This window comes from Manacus candei, unplaced genomic scaffold, assembly GCF_025592945.1.
Source record: "Manacus candei isolate 608988 ecotype Guabito, Panama unplaced genomic scaffold, ASM2559294v1 h1tg000049l, whole genome shotgun sequence".
NCBI lineage: Eukaryota > Metazoa > Chordata > Aves > Passeriformes > Pipridae > Manacus > Manacus candei.
Window position 1 is genome coordinate 17,521,261 of NW_026138097.1, and position 22,202 is coordinate 17,543,462.

The 22,202-nt window shown below is 36.7% G+C and overlaps 1 protein-coding gene across 4 annotated transcripts in view; it reads right to left on the bottom strand.

Annotated features, from left to right (window-relative positions):
• Positions 1-521: 521 nt before the first annotated feature.
• The window catches only part of EXOC2 (exocyst complex component 2), a 124,923-nt gene continuing 103,242 nt past the window's right edge, over positions 522-22,202 (bottom strand). For 3 of the 4 annotated variants that reach the window (XM_051799508.1, XM_051799509.1, XM_051799510.1), the window contains 5 exons: positions 11,762-11,817; positions 8,541-8,663; positions 6,230-6,291; positions 4,357-4,416; positions 522-2,138 (listed from right to left, as the gene is read on the bottom strand). In XM_051799508.1, the coding sequence (XP_051655468.1) occupies positions 2,045-2,138; positions 4,357-4,416; positions 6,230-6,291; positions 8,541-8,663; positions 11,762-11,817 (395 nt within the window). In that variant the 3' untranslated portion in view covers positions 522-2,044. The remainder of the gene's footprint in view (positions 2,139-4,356; positions 4,417-6,229; positions 6,292-8,540; positions 8,664-11,761; positions 11,818-22,202) is intronic. The other variant, XM_051799511.1, reaches the window with a different exon arrangement.

Genomic DNA, 22,202 nt, shown 5'->3' on the forward strand with positions numbered 1-22,202 from the left:
TTGTAATCTTCTTTTCAGAGGAACTGCAGCCTGCTGGTTACAAAGTCTCAGCAGTCCCAACTCTCCTTCCACACAGAGGGATTCCAATCCATCCTGTTGCAGCATGATGTTCATTGACTTCCTTAATCCACCAAGTGAATTTATTGAAATACGGTGCTCTGACTTGACTGTGAACATTTATTTCATATCAGGTGGAATTCAAGGAATATTTTGATCGCTTACACATTATTCTTGTTTGCTGTCAATGAGATGTTCTGAAGAATAAGTTACTTCAGAGAGGCAATGGAACAAAAGTTTGATTTCAGGTTTTAAAGACAAGAACAAGCTGTTGTCATAAAAGATGAGTAAGAGAATGATATTACCATGAAGAGATGCCTGAATATATGTTAGTTCAGTACAGATGACAGAATATGTTTTCAATATTTAGAACGTCTGATACGAATGTAGAAATTGTAGACTGGCAAATTTCAAAGACATCACCTGTCTTGGTAAGCGAGGAATTAAAGAAGAGCTTATGACCATATTTCTTAATATTTTATTATTCTGAAGTGAAATCTTTTACAGAATGAGCTAACTCGATGACTATTTCAGTTAATACCAGCAACTGAGACTATAACCAGCTTAGAATGGACAACATTTAACAAAACAACATTGCTCCAGGTGCTAAATGATAATGACATATAATGAAGCTTCTAACTCCCATTCAACATGCTCTTACAAAGGTTTTTTAAGGAGTAACTACATGTACATCAAACTTTCTCCAATATCTCATATTACAGGAACTGTATGCTGTATTTCTAAAGCATGTAATTGAAGTGGCAACAATTGAACTGGCAAAAGAAAACAGCTGACATTAAAAAATCGTTTGAAAACTATGCACTGCTTCTGAAACATCTTACTCAAAATGACTGTAAATACTGAAAGAATATATTATTACTGCATTATTTACTTCCAAGCCATGATTTCAGTTATAAAATTAACCCTACTCGTTACCCCCCAAAACAATGGCAAAAAAATTATTTTCTCCTGAATCCCTATTTTCCTCCATACAAATTTGGTAACTGGTGGTAAAAGAAGAAAAGAGGAACGACTAACAGGAGAGAGACAGTGGTAGTAAGCCTGTAAGAACAAGAAAAAACAAGAAGAGTAAGAAGGAAGAAGCAAAACAAATGACATCTTATGATCCACCTTACTATGTGAAAGGCTATTAACCACCTTATTATGTGAAAGGCTATTAACTATTCTACTCCTTAATACCAAAGAATATTTTACTTGAACATTTTTTCTACTAATTGTATAGACTCGGAGCGCTTTTCTATTAATTGCCAAGGAAAGTAGAGCTTACTTCAAATGTGAAGGTTATCATCAATATTTCAGTAGAAGGGAGAAACAAACATGAGAGGCAGTGACATGTTTAACTAGCAAAGAAGCAAGAAAATAAAAGTCCCCCAAGAAATCAGACTTACAAACACTAAAAACCATAGATGATAACAGAAAAACAGAAAAGTGAACCCTTTTAAATGCAAAAGAAGCAGTGTACTTAATGTGGTATCTGGACAGTTATTAGTCAGCTCTATGGGGCAACGCTTATTAAATACTTCTCAACACTTTATAGAAGTTGAGCATTCCAGTCACTTCAGTATTAGTCTACATCTAGAAATTAACAGATTGATACACTGAACAACATGAGTAATACTCAAATTTAAGGTGGCATTTGCTAAAAATACATTTCAAGGTATTTTTAACAAATGAAACTGAGACTGCAGAACACCAATGAATATTTCTTCATGAACAAATATATGTAAACAAAACCAACTTAATTCCCTCTACAGAATGAAATACAGTAGACAGAAAACCATTTAATTGAAGTACAAATGAACAAAAGTTTCACTCAGCAGGACACCCCATACCATTACTGAAAGAGTTGTATCTCAATTGATTTTTCAGCCAAACTGGTTTTGTTTTCTTTGGAGTCTTCAAAGGAATTGATGTAGTGCAGAAAAAAATGAGTGACGTTTAAGCACATTTGTCTGCATTGTGTTGTCTATGTTTTCATCATGGCTGATGACGAAGCTTGAAAACAGGTCAGCTGCAAGTGCATGCTGCTTTTGAACTTGTTTAGTAACTCTTCTAGTAATCTATAAAAGGAAAATAGTTACAGCTTTGGGAGATTCTGTAAAGAGAACAATTACCAAAAGTTTTGGCTATTCTCTCTGTGATTTCAAATACATTGTCTGATTAAATAAAAGGCTTAAAATTGGATCTGTTAAAATATCTGAAGAGTATAGATACTTAGAAGTATACCAAGCGTGTCAGGGTCATCTGTGGCCAGAGGAGGACTTAGACACAGAGATTTTATCCAGATGATAAAATTGCCCTTTATATGGCTTTTCTTCCAGCTGAAGATCATCATCTTCAGAGAAACATATTTGTAAAACACACTGGCAAAAGGACTATTAGAGAGTGTCATAAGATACTTTTGTAAGGAAAATCCAGAAACTGCCAGGCTATTTACCATCCAATATCCCTTAGCAAGGTTCTGGCTTTTCTTGTGCAGCTGAATTCTGAATTTCAATTCTAAACCTTGTCTTTAGAAGGTATTTTGTAGATTTCTCTCAAGAATCATGGCTGAAAGATCAGAGATGGTAGGATGGATGTTCTAGGAGAAACATTAATTCACTGGCAAACATGTGTTTTTGTCCCTTACTGATAAACTATGTACAAGTTCATTTTGGAGAATAACAATGGTTCATTTACATCTATAGAGCTGTCAAGAAGTTACTTGATGCAGTAGATAATATTTATTATAATCCACAAACTAGAAGTGTAGGAGCAATGGTATTGTTGGGTCTGTTGTAGAAAATATTTATGGTAAGAATGGAGATGCATTAAGATGTTTTACAGTTCTGGCTGTGTGTTTTATTTTCTCTGTATTCTAGGGAATAATGTGATCTCTTAACTTTCTGCCCTATTTCAAAAACAAGCTATATAGGGCAAACATGTATCACCTAAGCTGTGATTATTGAACAGCCAGTAACAGAAAAAAATTACACTGTGTGTTAAAAAAGTCCAAGCTAGCCCAGGAACAACGATTTAAACCACAAAAATCAGTATCTCCTTCCTCAGCAGGTCCTCTGGAAAATGACAATGTCCACATTCATCATTTAGCATCATAATAATGACTGCGAGTGAACAGACATGAACAGCTCTCAATCAGTGCACAAATGTGTTATTTTACACAAATACATGTAGATTACAATGAGCTGCCTAGAACAATGACAATTGTCATGTAATGACCTGGGAAACAGAACAAGTTTTGCACTGTCTAGGGCTCAGAACTCTGAGGCAGATGTAAAAATGGTGCAGTTCTTGATTCTCATTTGTCTCATGAAGCTCAGATGCTTGTGACTAAGTGAGAAAAATAATTCTACAGGTGTTTTGGAAAGTCCGGGTTGAAAGAACTCTCCCTACTCAAAACTGATTTCTAACTTCAACAAAGCACAAGAGCTAAGTAAGAAAGAGAGATATCTTGAGACTTGTTGTGGCTAGCAAAGAGTAGGTTTGAATAAACAGACAGAGGACATCTGGAAGAAGGTCCAGCCCACAGACCATGGGCTGCACAAACCGTCTCTTTATACAAAATATTCTAAATTCTGACTGTTAAGTGAAAACTGATTTGGTACAGGAAGGTACAACAAAACCAACCTCAAATTCAAACCATCTATACTTACAGTACTATACTCATTACAAATATGTCCTAGTTTTACCATACTATTTTTTCAGCTTGTAAAACAGACTACCAAATGCTAGGTTGGATGCAGCAAAGCAGCTTGGTTGTCAGAGATGGTCATGGTGGAGAAGGAAGAACCCAAAATTCCTCCTCCTGATGTTAAGAAAGAACCAGAGGCCCTTATTTGTTTTTAAAATGAAACAGGTCAGTTTTGAGAGTTCCCCATGTATCAGCTGGCAAAGGCCTGGACTTTGTTCTTGGCCATTTTTTTTATTGCAGCTAAATTCAGTAAGACAATACAATGGACCTCACAGAAAGTATAAGATTAACAAGAAAGGCTAAAATAGACTGAAATTACAAGACGAATACAAAGCTACATTGAACTGATAAGACTAGGATGGTCAAGCAGGATATGTCACAAAGCCATTGGCTCTTCTGTGTAATTTAATAGGTCATAAACAAGGACTTAGCTTATTCTTAACTCTGTCCAAAGAGGCTTCTGCTCTGTAATTCAGAAGGGTCAAATACAGTGAAAGTTAACCCTCTTATAACAAAGTTGTCTTATAAGAGTAAAGAGCAATGGCTCCAGAGACTAAAAGGAGACAAGAAGGTGTGATTGTACTCACTTTCTGTCAGTCCCACTTGAGAGCTGAGGCAAGGCTTCCAAAGCTTGCTTAAAGCTTGATCTACAAGGAAAACAAAAATGCTCAGATTCCACCGGTACGAGTTTCAGCATTCACAGTTTCTCCCTATAAATCCTATGAAGAGATGCTGTATTTCATCCCTTCTTTTTTTTTTTTCAATAAATTGACAAAATATTTACCTGAGACCTAATATGCATGTGCAAACTGAACATAAAGTAGCATGCATTCAAGCAGGTCTCTTTACATTCCTAATGTGATGTACACCATACATCAACAGGAAATGTTAAACCAGTAGCTGGTTTAAGACTGTGCTTCACATCCTGGGCTCTTAAAGAATTAACAGATAGTTGCCAGCCTGCCCTCTGCCTCAAACTAAGTGGCCATCAAGTGCATGAAGAACAGATAAAACATTGATTTTGGCTTTCTGTGCTCAGTAGAGAGGTCATGGCATTCTCCCTTACAGAAGGGTGCCCACAAAGAGAATTACAGTAGGTTTGCATTGAGGTAATGTAGATTATAGAATAATTTAGGTTGGAAGGAAGGAACATCTGGAGATCTTCAGGTCCAACTCTGCTCTTAAAGTAGGGCTAATTTCAAGGTTAGAGTAGGTTTCTGTGGGGCATTTTCCAGTCAAATTTTGAGCAACTCCAAATATGGGGTTCCCACCTCCCTCTGGGAAACAGATGTGGAATAGGAGTGCAGGGAATGATGCAGGACCTGCACACAGGTACAATCTTTTCAGCAAAAATTAGTATGGTGACTTGTGGCAACTACTACTAGTGACAAGTCCAGGAATATAAAGGTCTCAATGAAGCTCCAGCTTTCATGGTTCACTATGCTTTGCCCCATGATGATTAGAGACAACATAATTTTCATTTTATCCAATCTGAGCCAGTGCCAAGCAGTTTTCTTCCAGAGGCCTTCACCACCACCAGACACTCAGGATTTTGAAATGGAATGCAGTGACACCATAGGACACTATCTGTGACACTAGGAAGACACCTTAGGCCCTCAAGCCCTGCAATGTCTCCTACAAACTGTTGATTAGGTAAGATGACTAAATTTCCATCTGCAGAGACATATAATGCTAATCCTAAAAGAAGTGTAGGTAAATAAAATAATGAGTGGATCTGTCCATATCCAATTCCCAACATAATCACCCAGAAATTTTGATCAATCAAAACTTCTGACAGCTATCTTAGCCTGTTTTTACATGCCTTGACTGCATCAGTTACTGATGCTGCTCATGCTTTTCATTCTCCCTTTATATTAATGTCCCACACTATTCATCTTTGGTCTTGCACCTCAATGAGATATGATAAATAGGTTGAAAGCCTTTTGAAGGCTTTGATTCTAAGAGACAGTTTGAAGTTGAATTTTCTTTCCCTGATTAGGTGTGTGGAGAAGGAGTAGGGTATTATATAAGCTCATGGAGAGCCCTAATTCTCCATATCCCTATAAGGGGTATCTGCCAGTGTCTGGTTCTGTAACCTCTCTGATGTATCTAGCAGGTTATTTGTTGTATGGTTTATGAGATTGCTGTGAAATAATGGATAAAACTCAGCAACATCTGCTTCTGTCTTGCTTTAGCATAATTATCTTCAGCAGCTGTATTGCTGTTAAGAAGTTTTACTTTTTCTTTTTTGAGTGGCAAATACTGTCTAAAAATTCAAGTAAAAAACAACAAAAATCTAATATTTTCTTTGAACTGATAAAACCTTGCTAGTCATCTGTTTTTCATATATTTGCCTAGATCACATATTCTATTTGAAGTAAAATTCATAATTTATGTGGTTTTGCATGTTTACCAAGGATTCAATTATGTATGGAAAAAAGACATTACAGCACATCTTACTTGCTTTCAGGTGTTAGGTATATGGCCACGGTATCTCTCAATGCACAGATTTCAAGTTTCGCCTAAAGAGAGAAATACAAATATTCAAAAGATGACATAATGTCCTTTCATCAAGTGTATACTAGTATCCCACATTTTTGAGAGGCAAATACTATTGCACGCTGGAGTTGCAAGCAGCCTTGGCTTTTAACAGCTTATTTCCTGTATTTTTCGTTGCCACACTGCTATGTCAGGAGACTGCTATAAAGAAACAATGTCATACTTTTGATTCAAGTCAAACTGTTTGCATGGTCACTACGTAGCAGTCTAAAACACTGGTTTGTCTCCCAGTAACAGTAATAAATCTTCAGTTCTGTTCCATCTTTTCTGTACTGTGATAGAGAGATAGAAGGATGCAACCTTAATTTTTTTTTTTGGTGGTAATTAAATACCGTGAGCTTAACTTCTCACAGAACTGCTTGGCCAGGGAGGAAGGAAACACAAGAGTACAAAACCCTGTCAATACACATTTTATTCTTGGTTCTTCTGTTGAATTTATTTTTTTCCACCAGATGAGGAAGTAGAATGATTGTACTCTGTTTCTCGTCTGTCACCTGGTGTGCACAAAAGCTTGAGGATTTTACCCCTGCACTGTTACTGTGTCTAGGTATTGATGGTGGAGAACAAACTCCAATATTAAACAAATTTCATATATCCTTTAGTCTTTGAAAAGCAATCATTATCATCACAACTTTTAAATGAAGTAGAAACATTCTGCAAATGATCATTAAGCAATTTCATTAAAAATATAAAGTGAACTTCATCAAAATTCACATTCTGTTCTTGTTCATCATAAAGTTTAATCCAGTTAGACATTACAGTAACTGATCTGCACTTAGACACAACTAATATGACATTAATCTGCCAAAACAAAACTTTCAAAAACGCAACACAGACATCTAATTCCAGTTCTAATGAAAGGCTTTGGCTTTCTAGGTATTTCCCTCATCTCTCCCCCAAGTAGGAAGCCAGCTAAGATTTATGCTTTTTTAGAGCCAGAACAAAATACGACATAGCCACCCACCAATTTTATACTCATAAGAAGTGCTTTTCTCACCACAGAATATTTCACCTCTTTTTGTATACTGCTCCAAGCTCAAGATTTTTGGGCTTTCCTACACATAAGATTCTGGAGTCTTTTCTACATTTTAGGAGATAGCAGTACCACAGGGAAGTGCCACATTCTCAAGTACCACAGCCTAAATAAACCTGGTGGAAGGGCGAACCCTGCAAAACTGTTGGCCATGGGATGTGGGAGTACAGAGTGAGACCTGAATAAGTATTTTTTCATCAGCCTGATGAGGCTCAGATCACTCTCACACTGCTGCTGCCTGCCAGATAGGATTTTCTATGTTTAGAGGAACAGAAAATGACCATGAGTGACCAATTTACAGTAAGGAGAGAAAATCCTTTCAATTATGGGTTTAGGCAACAAGTCCATACAGTAGGTTGTTTAGTCAAACAGAAGGGATATATGGGTATCTTTGTTGCTATTCACTGATTTGGTTTTAAATAGGGAGTCAATCTTATTTGGCTGTGATCTTACTACATTAATTCTCTGTCCAGTGCCATTACTACCAGCAACTGGAAAATGAGGCCTGCAACTGATTAATTATTTTCCTATCATAATGCAAGAATGCTGCCATGTGCAATGAAAACAGGGAGTTTGCTCTTCTTCTGTTACAGTCATAGCAATCACTGACTCAAAGAGACTTTTCTAAAAGAGTTTTTTTTCTTAGGGTTCCTTAAAATCTATCCAATAGCAAGTACATCTACCAATCCAGTTGTAAATGAAGAAAGCAGAGTAAGAGAATCAGTTCTACCCATGCTACTCCTAATATAGAAATAGTGTAACAGACAAGTGACTAGTTCTGCAAAGACTCACAAAATCCTACTACATATTTTCAAGACTTTTAAACCTCAAAATATCACAAAATTATTTTTTCTTTTAAAGTAATTTTTTTATGTCAGGCCAAAGACAGTATTTAATGACATTTCAAACAGATATCATTATGATACTTTTTATCTCATAGGAAACAGGTAAGCCTTTTGTGCTGTCTGACACAAAGACAACACTGAAATAAAACCAAACACAAGAACCAGTATCCCAAAGGGTATTTATCCATAAATCTGAAAGAGGTTGTATACTAATCCTTTTTATCTCCTTGCTTTCACTGCTACAATAAATCAAACAAATACACAGATGATACCTCTGTCTGTTATTCTCAGTTTTCTAGATTCAGATGTTTGACAGTACAAAGTATTCAGGTACCTGTAAAGCTCCATTTTTGCTGAAGGATGAAACACACTGCATCAGTCGGCTCAGTTCCTCAGAGACTGCTTCTACAACCCTTGACATTACTCGAGGAACTAAGTCTTTGGAAATGGTAAACACCTAATTATTAAGAAAGAAGAACTGTAAGCACAATACATTAACAGAAATATTTTCTATAGTAACATTTCAATAATAAACATTAAACACTTTGACTGAAAGGACACCTCCATTTTTATCAACGGACAAAAAAAATTCAAAAGCAACTGGAATATGAAGGATGTCGTCTGATTCTTGCCCTGCACTTTGACTAATCCCTTCTGTTAATAGCAAAGTTAGCTCTGTGATATGTGATAACAACCACCTTCTTGCAATGCCAAAAAGTGGCTAGACTTCAAAATATGTGCTTTTGGCTGATGGATGCAGGTAGTCAGGATGGTTGTACATAGACTGTTGTCTTGTAAATAGCACCTTTAATTCAGGGCTGTGTGACTGGCTGACACAATTACACATTCAGCCACTTTTACCCATATATTTTGCTCTTTCTTCTAGACTCCTTTATTTTTGACAATGTCTCTCAAATGTCTTCATGCTCTGCAGAAGACAAAAGCATTTTAAAGGCTTTAAGAGTATGATGGTGTCAATGGATTTTTATCTAGATTCTGCCACTGTCACCATTTATTGGATCCCTGACAAAAATGGTATACCTTACTGGTTTTCCCACAGATCAAGACCATCTTTCTAACTGCTTATTTGTACAACTTTTTTAAGTGGTACTTGGAGCCTCCACTTAAGGTTCAGAATAGCAACTGCAACACAGAAGTAAATATTAAATCTACATCTGATGGAAAGCATGAAGAAACCATTCTTTCTTTAAGGGAACTTTAAGGAAGCGAGAAATTGTTGGTGAATGAAAAAAAAACGGTATGATTTTTCTGCACAGAATTGAGGAAAATGCAGGCCAAGGGGCTGGAATATAGGAGGAAGTGAGATTATAAGTTAGACAGACCAAACTTCCATCAAAACTAAAAGGTGAAGACAAAACTGCACTAAAACTTCACAGGGCTGGGAGAGGAGATGACACAAGGAGTTGAAGATGAGTGCAAGAAGGAAAATGAACTGCATGAAGTTTTGAAACACTTTCCTGATTTTTGCTTTAAAGTGGTCAAAAGAATTAAGCAGTAGAATGATTTTGTTACTAAAATACCTTTGCTTTATGCAAAGTCTAGATCTCATGTCTGACAAGGAAATGTAATTGACAGAAGATATTAATACAGGTGTGTAAAAATAAATTAATGGGAAAAAAAAAAGAAAGCAAGATTCCTACTCAGTTTTTAGGGATTCGATAATGTATCAGGGATTGGATCCCATAAGGTTGTCTGTTCCAAAAGGCAGGTCTGTACCATAGGCCAAGTACAAAGACCAAATATATGTCACCTATCAGGTGTTACCAGTGCTAATTCCAACACACAGGTTGTTTTCACTTTTTTGGATCAAAACAGTTACATAAGTGACATACTTAGCTGTACAGTAAGAAAAAAAAAACAACCAGTAATGATCTGGAAGGGGGTTATCTTATTCAGCACCAAATATTGCTGAGCAATTCAACACAAACTGACCAGGAATGTGCCCAAAGATCTACTGAGAAGATAATATTTACGTCCCCAATGAGCACTCTTGAAGTTACTTTACAGAATCCAGGAAAAATAATTCTCAGCATGGGTGAATCATCACAAATTTGCACTAAGGAGCCCTTATTTTGATTTCAGCTAAATTTAAATTCAAAAGTAAAGAAACAATTTTCTTTCTGCTTCAGTCCACCCGCACTGTTCATCTGATGGTTAATTTTTGCTGTTTCAAACTACAGAAACTTGTAGCCTTACTAACTAAACTTAAACCTGACCTAGCTTACAGATTTTCACCAGTGGAAATGGGAGTTTCATCTTGACACATGTTTTCGTATTTCTGTAATATTTCACATCTAGAAATCTATGAAGCAATTCTATTTGGGCCAGAATCACTATCAGTCTCAATGAAGAGAGCAAGGCAGTGCACTCTTCTGCTGCAGCATTTTAACAAGTATGTACGTTTACAAGATTAGCTCAATAAATCACTAATGCCTTTGAATTTTTTTAAACAAAACCTCTAATTTTCATTTTAATTAATTTCCACTACATTGAAAAACAACATCAAAAATGAGTGTCATGTTGAAATATATTTTTGGTGTTGCTTATTCTTTCATTTGGAAGCATTTTGTAAAAGCAGAGATACTTCTGTGAAAGTGCTTCTGCTATATTTAACAATGAAATTGTATCAAAAATACTGTGTCATATTTGAAGTTTCTGAAAATATTTTAATTTATTTAAATCCTTGTAATTTAGGAAGAAATAAAATAAGCAAAAGCCTCAAATGAATCTCATCAGATTTTAATCACACAGAAAAGGTAGGGCAGCTATACCTTTTAAAAGGCAAGAGTGATATTACTACCAATGGTTTTACCAGGAGCAACAGTAATCTGGTAACACTCCTGGTGATTAGAAGGAAGGAGTATGTAAAACACAGGCTCTAACTTAAAGGACCATAGAAAATACCTGCATATTATCACAGAAGGCTAAATAACTGCAGCTCCTCCAAGCTTATTATATTAAAAATAATATTTTAATATGCATTCCCTATCCTAAGCCGTTACCTACCTAAGTATTTCAAACACTATTTGAGCTGTACAGACACTATAAAACTTTCTGGTTTTAGGTTTCTTATTTTCATCATATGTACAAGACTGACATATATTGGCTTTTCACTCTGAGTGGCATGTGTTGAACGTTTCTTTCAAGGTGAAATGTAAGTTCATTCACATATGTTGTGGAAAATAAAGTTAATCAGAGAAAGTGAGCATCATAACTATCTATATATCTATATATTATCTGCACGAAAAGGGAAGAATTAGTTCCAGAATTTGGCTTTCCTCTTTATCAGGTAATGGAAACAAAAAGGTGTAATGGAGTGTTAGTGAGGATAAACAGGAACTGCTCATCTCCTCCTGCTCGTAAAAAAGTTAGCAGTTGCATTGTTTAGCTAAACCTAATCCAAAACACTTTTACATATAATGAAGACACTCCAATAGAAGGGTGAAAAACCCTGGTGAAAGTCAGCATTTACCATGAAAAGTATGTTGAAATCAAATTAATGTAAGCATGAAACAATCTGAAGTTTTTCCTCACCTCTGCATGCACAGCAATGATATTCACTAATGCTTCTTTCAAATAGTTTCTGACACCTGAAACAAAACAAACAAAAGAATTGATTACTTTCATTCTGTTGTCTCAACAACACCATAACAGTCTACTGTTCAATACTGTACTTTTTATTTTCATTTTTTTACTACCACTTTTGCAATCAGAGGCAGAAAGAGAAAGTTCCATAGCCACACCACCAGTCTATTTCCTTTTTCAAATCAAATGGAGAAAGGCACATTTCCTTACAGTAAAAGGTTAAAAAACCCAGTAGGTTCCTGTTTCAGTATTCTTCTCTGGCAACTGAAGTTCACCGAAATTGCAATTTAATAAAAACTTAGCATTATTAAAAAATATTTTTTTGTTTTTATTTGTTTTATGTGTTACTAGAATACATATACCATGTGACAGATTAGTAAATTCTAAAGAACAGAAAAGACAAGAGATTTTGTTTGTATAACAGTCTTCAGTAAGATCTCACTACTTTATCACCTTCTCTATCTGTAAATTATGATTATAGACAGAAATAGCAAAGACTCTTGTTTCTCTGAAAGTGGTTCAGAAGATATTACTCATGGCAGTTTATAGGATATGTCATGCCTTAGTAGAAATTTCCTTTTGGGGAGTGTGGAGAAGTCAAATAAGCATTTTATTTGCCAAGCATACGAAATGCTTATCAATTTATACTGAAAAGTAAATTCCAAACAGAACAACATCTAGCAGGGTGTGCTTTAGTTAGGACAGGCTCTTAATCGCTCTATGCCGCTGTAATTCTGGAGTAACTTTCCAGACCTGTCAGTTGTCTAAGTTCTAGAGTAGGAAAAAGTCTGAAGTTGCCTCATTTGTTTTTCTGGCTACTTCACTTTGTAGGTAAAGGAAAATTAGAAAGTATTAAACTCATTAAAGTACGTATAAATGCTGGAAGTGCAAACAAAGCAATGAGAAAGGGACAGTAATCCACATGACCTCAACTTCTGATTTGGATTACTCTAGCATGAATCAGAGAAAGTGCAATGACTCCATCACTCCCTTCAATATATTCAATCGGCAGTAAAATATCAGAATCATGGACACAGACTGTTGAGACCACACAGCTCAGAGATCACAGTGTGATTAAGTCTGCTGCTACAAAAATTACAAAGTGAACCTTTAATCAGTTCATCTTACTTGCTCCACCTTTCCTCAGATAACACCAATGCAGCAACTTAATCCTGCTATGAAAAACAGCTTAAAAGGAGTTTCCAGAGATCGTCAAAATGAGTTATTCTGTGGGAGAACAGAGTATTGTCTCACAACTGCCACCTCAGTCATGCTCATTTTTTTAACCATTGGTCCTACAACTTGCCTCAAGATCTAAAAAGGTGACACTTTTTCTTTCTTACTTAGACAATTACGGACAAACATTTTATAAGAGTAGGACACAAGGACAACAGGACCCTCTTGCATGAGGTACAAACACTTTCATTACTTGCATCTCTGACATGCAATGTGATGCAGCCTGGGAGCTAGTTTGGATGGTACTTCCTGGAGGGCATTATGGATCTGGAAGCAACGGTGCTTGGGGGAAAGTGCAGGGAGAAATGTTGAACAGTGGCTCTTGTTTCAATGTGCAGTCAGGGCGTAGCTGAGCTCTGCACCCAGGTCTGTGTATCGAGGCAGTGTCTGTTTCAAAAGCTCATAGTGAAGAGGCAAACGTCAAAGACAACTTTACTGCTCTCACTAAAAGCAGTTTGGTCTCTGAACACACAAAAGAATTAAGACCTTTTTAGAATAAATGTTCTACTTTCACTCTGGAAGAGGAGCAAATAAACGAAAAAGGTAACGAAAAATTCAGGCCTTTCCCCATCCGTTCCAAAACATCTCTAGTGCCTTTTCTCACTATCTTTATTCTTTTCCTTGAAAAATCTCAATAATTTTTTTTCCATTTAAATTAACCCAGCAACAAGTATAGCAGGTTGAAAACTTAAAATTTCTTTTTATCTTTTTACTGCAAGAAAGTGAGGGAGGAATAAAGCAATACCAGAATTTTTATGAAATGGACTTTTTTCCTCTGCCCTGTAACCTTGCAAAACAAAGCAAGGATGTTACACACCAATACTTGAATCACACCAAAAGATCACAAGTATATGTGGAAATGCAACACTCCTTTTTTCCTCTGCTACTGTTATCCTTATTTTACTTCACTCTGCCACAGTTTAAATCCTCTGCAGGCTTCATGTCACAGAGGGCAAAATTTGTATCACATTCCAGAAGCAAATACAACTTGACCAGACACCAAACGGTGGTATGCAAATCACATCAAGAGGTAGAGGGTGAATTCGGGAGCTGGTTTTCAGTTAACCTCAGTGTGCAAAGTGTTGCTTTTGGTCTGCAAACCTATGCGGTATTCAGCTTTTGGCTGCCTACCAGCCTCACGTTGTGACAGTAGGATCTTTCATGTGGAAACAGTGATTTTACTTTTGCACAAATGCCACACAAGATTAAGATTTTGATTGTGTCCCTTCTGTACGAATCCCTGAGCACTGCCATGGCATGTTCCTTAGTCAATCACAATTTCATTTGTGAACTAAGCAGCATCTCTTTGTCCCAACTGACTGTTTCCCAGTAAGGCATCTCACTCAAACCCTGCTATGCTGGGGAGCCATAAGGGAAATACAGAGAGTGGCCTGCTATGTCAGAGAGGGCACACGTGTCTCCTGCAGAGAGGCAGCCAGCAGACTGAGTTGGGAAAAAGTGTTATCAAGGAGGTGAGTGAAAAGCTGGAATGGAAAAAGACTGAAGTGGGTGGGTTGTGTAAGAGGGTGATGTGGTTCTGAGGAAGAATGCTCATTTCCCACCCATCCCACCTAAAATCCCAAGGTAGCATGCCTCTTCTCATGCATTCATGCAACTTGGCTCAGGACAGGAGCTGCTAATTCTGTCTGCTGCTGTGAGAACCTAAATTAAACAATGTTTGACTGTGTTAAAAGTTGCCTGTCAACTATGTCTGGGGAAACCTTCCACAACATACTTCTTAAAGAGTTAGTCACTAAGTTGCCGTAACCAAGGCCCGTCAACTTCCGAAAGCATGAAATACTAATGTCAGCAACATTGGCTCCAGTGGTTGAACACCATTGCCTGGTGGTGCACAGCTAAGATGAAATGGTTACTTAAGTTTTCTAACTGAAGAGCTCAGAATGAATGAGCTCAGGCTAAATGGAATTGAGATAGAACCTATGGTGAAAACAAAGTGAGAGGAGGTTAGTATTGCATATTGCTAGCCTATCCCAGCTGTATGATAACATTATTAACTTAAACCTCAGTGAAAGGGCATAAGCAGACATATTTTTTCTTCCATCCTTGCACTGCACACAAGGACAAATGGGTGAACTGAGAGCTTAAAGGAGATTATTTCTTGCAATCCCAGTAGTACTAATTAGGTGTTCCTGACCTTTCATAGCAGATTCAGTCACACCATGACTGTACGATCAGGGGGCTCATCACCAGCACGCATATTTCCTCAGTTTCTTAAACAGGGTTTGCGATTTAAGAGCAGATAATTCAGCACAAATTGTGCAAAGCTAAGCAGCTTAGAGACAGTCCATGTGGATGAAACTGTAGCTGCCTTAGCTGCAGCATGTACTAACCTGAAAGACCTTGTCTTGGTAAGCAAAACAAACCAAAGATGGAAAGAAGATGCAAGTGCACTCCAAAAATGCCAGGTAATGGAACCAGACAGGGAAAGAATGGAGCACTGTCTAAGCCAAAGAACAATACAGCACAAGAAAGAATGGAAGATATAAATGAACTGACCATCAGTAAATTTAGACAGGAAATCGTAGGTCACTGTGTAACAGGTTTGTTCTAACTATGCTATGAAATATGTGGGTTTGTGACAACCATTGCTGCAGGGAGTCAGTTTTCTACCATGAATAGAACATAAGTAAAAATGGGATTTCACCCCAGCCCTTCTTTTTGTCTTATTTGTGAAGGATTTTAATTTTTGGATGTGGAGACAAAGCCAAACATATCTGAGTGTCAGGACCTGCAGGCATAGTTAATAACTGTACTATATTTTGAAAAATTACAATTAAAAAATATCCAATTTCTGATTTATATCACTGCACTGTTTGAGGCAGGCTTTGTTGAAGCAAAGTATTACTCTTCTGGAGTATAATTCACTGGAAATACAAGCAGTGGCATCCAACTGTGAATTTGTTGTGAAATTCGTTTCAAAATGAAAAAATTCTGTCTAGAATAGAATTTTTGTGCATCTTTCTCTACAACTGTTCAGCAGCCCACGCAACTACAGTTTTTGGGACTCCATGCTGCCAGTCCTATTATATGGCACTGAAAGCTAATGCACCATATAACTGTAGGTTGCAACTATTAGGCTAATCAAGTGAAACATAACATTCTTAAGTCTAAAATACCTCTTATTTAGCATATTGAAGCACAAACACAATGCCTTTCCATAGCTTCTGACAGAAATGTGTTAAAGAAAGTCTCAACAAGCCCATGCAATTTCTCTGAGGAAAATGTTGTTATTCTGTTATAGCATAAATGCGTTCCACTCCCACTCTATTCTGTATACCAAAGACTGACTTGCTGGAATTCTAGCTGTCACTAACAAAGCCCCAGTACTGCTCTAAAGAAAAATGGATGGGAAGACTTAAGACATAAAAATGAAGGACAATTTCAGCCATCAACTATCACAATGGCTGATAGAAGCTTTAAAATAACATCTTCCAATTTTGGACCCTCCACTGTACTTTTTACTGGAGAACACCTAACTAAATTGTCCAATAATCTCCAGTTTATATCACCTATTAATTTTATTTTTTTTTTTTACAACTGAAATGTGTCAGATAGTCAACATTTACATGCAATTTTAGCAACAGTGTAAAGCTGTAGCAGGGATGACTGTTGTGAACTATGGGAAAAGCAGAAGGGAAAAAAGATTTGTGGTTCTGAGGAGTAACAGAAATCAAGCTTTTAGCTTGCCAATACAGGAGTCATTCAGGAGATATTCAGATAGTGTAGTACTACCAGTTGTCCCACTTATAGTTCTCAGAGATATGTTTCCCCCAAGTACTTATATGACAGTGTTATACTACGAAACTTCCAAAGTGACTGAATAAGCATGCAAGAGCAGGAACTCCAATCCCACATGTGTAATTCTAAAACACAGACAGGCTACAAAAAGTTGCATGCACAAATAGAGCAAAGGCTGCACACACAGTAAAACTGAACTCATCGGGCTGCTTTTTCTGTGCCATTAGCTAACACAGGTCTTCGAATGTTTCCAATCCTTCTACAGTAACTTGATAGATGATATGAAATTCAAACATTTTTAAGCCTTCTGCAGACACAAGAGTTCAAAGCATGAGCTGAAGTTCAGCTAGGACAACTGAAACACACAGGAAACTTCAACCCAGGCAGCCTTGGCTTGATGCACTTTAACTCTTGTGAGACTGGAACCTCATTTGAGACATACAACTGGAAAGGTAACCTTGCTGCTGTCTCTCACTGAACAAGTCCTTCAGCTTACATGCCGTGCAAAAGGGAGGAGGGGAAGACATGCACATAACTGTTTAGAAAAAGCAGGTGATGTCAGCAGGTACCTCTGCTTACTGGTAGTAAGCCAGAAATGAGGATGAGAGGCTATGAAGGGTCAAAAGAAAAGAAAAAAGTTCTGAGGCAAATTCAGTCAAATAAAAATCGGATAAGACTATTAAAAGCTACTGCTCTTGTCTGGAGGAGCGAAAAGCCATCCACAAGAAGTTTTACAGTTCAACAGCCGTCACTCAATTTTTTTTTTTTTAATAAAGCAAAGAAGGCTGAATGGTTCTTAATATATTGACCAACCTACCAGTCCTGTTTCAAGACTGAGTTGACTGACTTATTAGAAACCTAACCTCTGAGGGACTGAAACAGAAATGAATGTTGAGTAGGCACAGAGCCACCAATTTAGGGAACAACAGAGAGTATTCTGGCCTCTGTAGGGGGTCAGTGCTTAACTGGGCAAGCAACTGCTGCTGGTGGTACCAACGTTCCTTAGTCGTTCTGAAACGAGAGTACTAAATTTGTTGGTCTTGAGGCTTGAACATGACTTGGTAGAACTAGGAAAACTGATGCCTGGGAGTCTGAAATTTTAAATTTTAAAATGCATCCAATTGCATGAGATATTTTTTACAATTTATTGTTCTGTTTGGCGGGTTATGCCAGTAATAGTCAACCAGTCTGAAACATCTTTTTTTTCCTGATTATTTTTTAATAAAAACTTCCCTGAAAAAATAATAGCAAATAGGACTTGGTGATTTAAAGATATTAGTATTTTTCATACCCAGCTGCAGAATACTGATACTTGCCTGCTCCTGGACATTTCATTTGCTATGTTGATAGTAAATTTAGAGGAGGACAAATGGAAAAAAAGTATTTAATCTGCTCTTTTCTAAGGAAGGCACTGTTTTTTAAAATTTTTTTATATATATTCTTTACAGTTACATTACACCCTATTGTAACATTTAACTGAATCAATACTGGAAATGCTAATCTCCAAGCTTCAGATATATCATACCAAACATTACAGCAAGTCACATAAAAAGTGTTCTGAACTGTGTCAGTTAAGTTCCTGCAGCTCTTCTGTAAGTTTTTAATCTGCTATATGAAACTGCTGGAAAAAAAAAGCTGCACATAACTACTGCAAGTCGTTAATCAGTGCTGTGTAGTGCACATTAAAAAAGAAACTAATGAATGGTATCCACAAAGCCATGTAACTCTTTTAAACAGTCTGATTTTAACTGTTAAGTTTCCTCTAGGTTCTGGTTGCACTGCAGCTGCAATAGCAGTATTTAATACCTGATTTAACTACAAGTATCCCAGCACAATTTCCAGTGCGGTCAAAACATTTTTTTTTTCCTCCTTATGGTCACAATATTTTTTTCCTCCCTGCAAATCCGGTTACCAAAGCAGTACTACGGCCTTGCAGGATACCTTGTGGGATGGCAGATGACTATTTGTATGTTTGCAGCTCTTGAAAAGGCAGACTGTGCTCTACAACACACCAAGTGAGCACTGTCCTGCCCTGTGCAGTCTACTCAGGAATTTCAAGCTTAGATGGACGCCTCCTGACAAACCAAGCTGCCCAACACACACCACAGAATTTCACTTTTCAATCTTACCTAAACGCCAACTTCAGTCTAAAATCAAGTAATCTCTTTCTGAAAACTAAAAATATAAACAGGTAAGGCAGAATGGGTAGGAGGGGGAAGAGGTACTACAGAGTAAAACACTGAGGTCACATCAGGTCATCAGAGCAGTTCAGCACTGTCTCCATGCAGAAGCTACTAGAAGAATTGAAAAAAACGTTATCTGTACAGACACATCTTGGTTCAAAAATTTTAATTTAAGAAATCTACAGAATAGCTCTAGGCTTCCTGTACTTATGGGTGACTGCCTGACACCTCCAATGCATGGCCAAGCTCTACCAACTACCTTATCCCAAGAAATGAACTAGAGGCAGCACAGACTAAAAGTGAAAATTCAAATGAACACCACAATATTTTTATTTTTAGGATGTAGCATTCCAAATAAACATGACATATAATGTTCTTCACATACAAAACATTTCAGAGGCTTGGCTACTGAACCGTGAACTATGTATAGCAGAAACCAGTTTCAATTATGTTGATATTGTGAAGCTATTTTAAATAAACTTACTACTTGATTTTTTCAAAGCACTTAACTTGGATTTGAAAAAAAATATACAATTTGGATTTAGAATTAAGCATCCAGGATGACAAGAAAAAGGGTGATGCCTGCTAACCACGAGGACCAACAGCATGCCTGAGGCAACATTAAATGTATTTGAATAAAGGTGTTGGCCCCCAAAACTATTCAGAAATTTAACATTTATAATCAGGGAAAGTTTAATGTGACTGACAGTCTGTTTAATTTTGTATGTTTCCAGAACAACAAACTGTATTTGCCACATTAGAAAATGCCCTAAATTATTTAATGTTTCCGGAAAATTATTTTAAAAGCTAGCTACTATTTGCAATTACTATAGTAAAAACAGTACCTAATTTAGAAAAGTAGTCTTTTATTGCCAAGAAGCCTATAACTTTCAAGATAGTCCTCTAACTGTGGAACTGACAGAAACCTAACTTGTTTGCAGATATGAGCCTTTCATGAACTACAGCACTAGTACATGGGTATGTCATGCTATTTTACTGAAGCGTCCCCACCCACACAGTGATATCATCTAACATGACACCCCGTAGATGTTAAAAAAATATATAAAAAAAAGTAGAGATGTGATTTGGAATTTCCCCATGGACATAACAAAGCAGCTCACCTCTACTCTTTACAACAGCACACAGGTTTCTCCCTTCAAAGACAGTTGATAGGAAATCAGCTTCAGATAAAAGTAGTACCAGTGGCCTGTTTTCTAAATTAAGGCAGCTAGACAAGCCTGTTTGTTTCTTCCTAATTACTAAAAATGTATTTGTTGTCATGCTTTGTTGTTTGCCCTGGATAAAAACATTTTTTGAAAACTGTTTGTAGGATGCTAAAAGTAGAACCCTTATATCTGGCAGTAGCTCTAAAAATAGAGGAGCTCCACCAGGTAACAACCTTTACCACCACTTAAGCGACTTTATTTATTTATTATATTCGCTCCTCATTTTGACTCACAAATAATTTTGAAATAGATTTAAAAAAGCTAATAATGAGTAGCTGTCAAAAAGCAAATAATAAGAAGTGCAAATAATGGTTTTCATTTACTTATTGATTCTGTTTTACCCAAGGAAATACAGACACCACCTTTGAGAAAATTAAATGGCCATTATCATGTTCAGTAAATTCCTTCCTTCAAAGTAAGATTTATGCAATCTGATTAATAACGCTATTTTTACAACATTCATACATGATTATATTACATATTCTTAAAAATATGTGCATGGCATATTAACAAATAAATACAGTCCTATGTGCAAGAAACGGGAAAGTTGGAGGAAAGTAATTATTTAAAACCAGTCTAGAACAAAAGACACAATTACATTGTGCATTCACAGATTGTTATGGATCCATATGATACACCTGAGCCAGCTTAAATGTCATACAACTGCTCTATTGTTATTAAAGTGGAAAAACCCACTTAAAAATAGGGACTCCAGAACCTCATTTGAATTTAACCAAGAATGTAAAATTTCTCACTTGGCCACTTCCTGCTATTGCTGGAAACATTCCTCCTTTAAACGGAGATGGATTTCAAGGTACTGTACTTAATGTTGTTTTGAAAGTACATTAAGAAGAAAATGTGAACGTGTAGGCAAACTGGAAACTCTCTGGAGAGATTACCCACTTATTTAACCACATTTCCTGTTTTTTAACCCATTTGTCCTAAGTCAGTCCTTAGACTACAGATAAAAATAGATATAAGTGTGCTATAAATAGTTCATTAGCAGGTCTTTCTCGGTAAAACTGAAAACGTTTTGATAAATCTATTGTTCTTACTAGCTCCATACTAATTAAACTGTGAATCAGATGAATGTTTTCTTGAAATTCTTATCTGCATAGCTCACGGTAATTATAAATATACAGTGCCTTAGGAATCTGAGAAGTCATCCCAGGAACTAATAGTAACCTAAAAAATACCTATCAATAATTGAAATTTAACAAACTTACTGGCAATCAGTGTGGGAAAGTGCTTCTACAAAGCACAGTTCTGAAACAAGGCAGGACAGAGGCTGACTGTTGAGAATCAGAACCTTCCTAAATATTTTGAGATCTGAAGGCCAGAGCACTACATCTTTGAATTAGTTGCCTTGCATTTATTTTCAGCCATGACACTATGTTGATCTAACACAGTGAATGTCATTTGAAGAACCTGACATTAGTAGCCCCAAAACTACCTTCTAAAAATATCAAAAATGAAGGCTTTCAAGCCTTAAGTTTTTGAGCTATTCTAATTCAAGCAATAGAAATTACATCACGATGTTCAAAGAACCTGAAAGTTCCTGTATTTCAGCTGCCTTGGAGGAGCAACATCTCTAAAGACTGCCAGTACTGTGATTAATACCTTTGTCTATGCATGAACTTCAATATACAAGAGGGAAATAACAAGCGAATAATACTAGTTCTGTGCCTTTTTGCATAGGCCAAACTCAGATATCTTTAAAATAGAAGCTGCTGAGGGTGTTCTGAACTTTCTGCTACTCCATTCAAACCACAGAATGATCTGATGGATAGTTGAATAGGTCTATGCAATATTGCTGCTTTCTGTTCCTTAACACACACACTAAACCCCACTGCTTCCTGGATAGAATACAATTTGCTTTATTATCAAGAAGAAAAGGAGCAAAATCTGTAATGGCAAAAGACTACAACAGGAAATGTGAAGCTCAACAGTGCTTCACTTGGGAAGGAGAGATGTTTGCTAGCATTA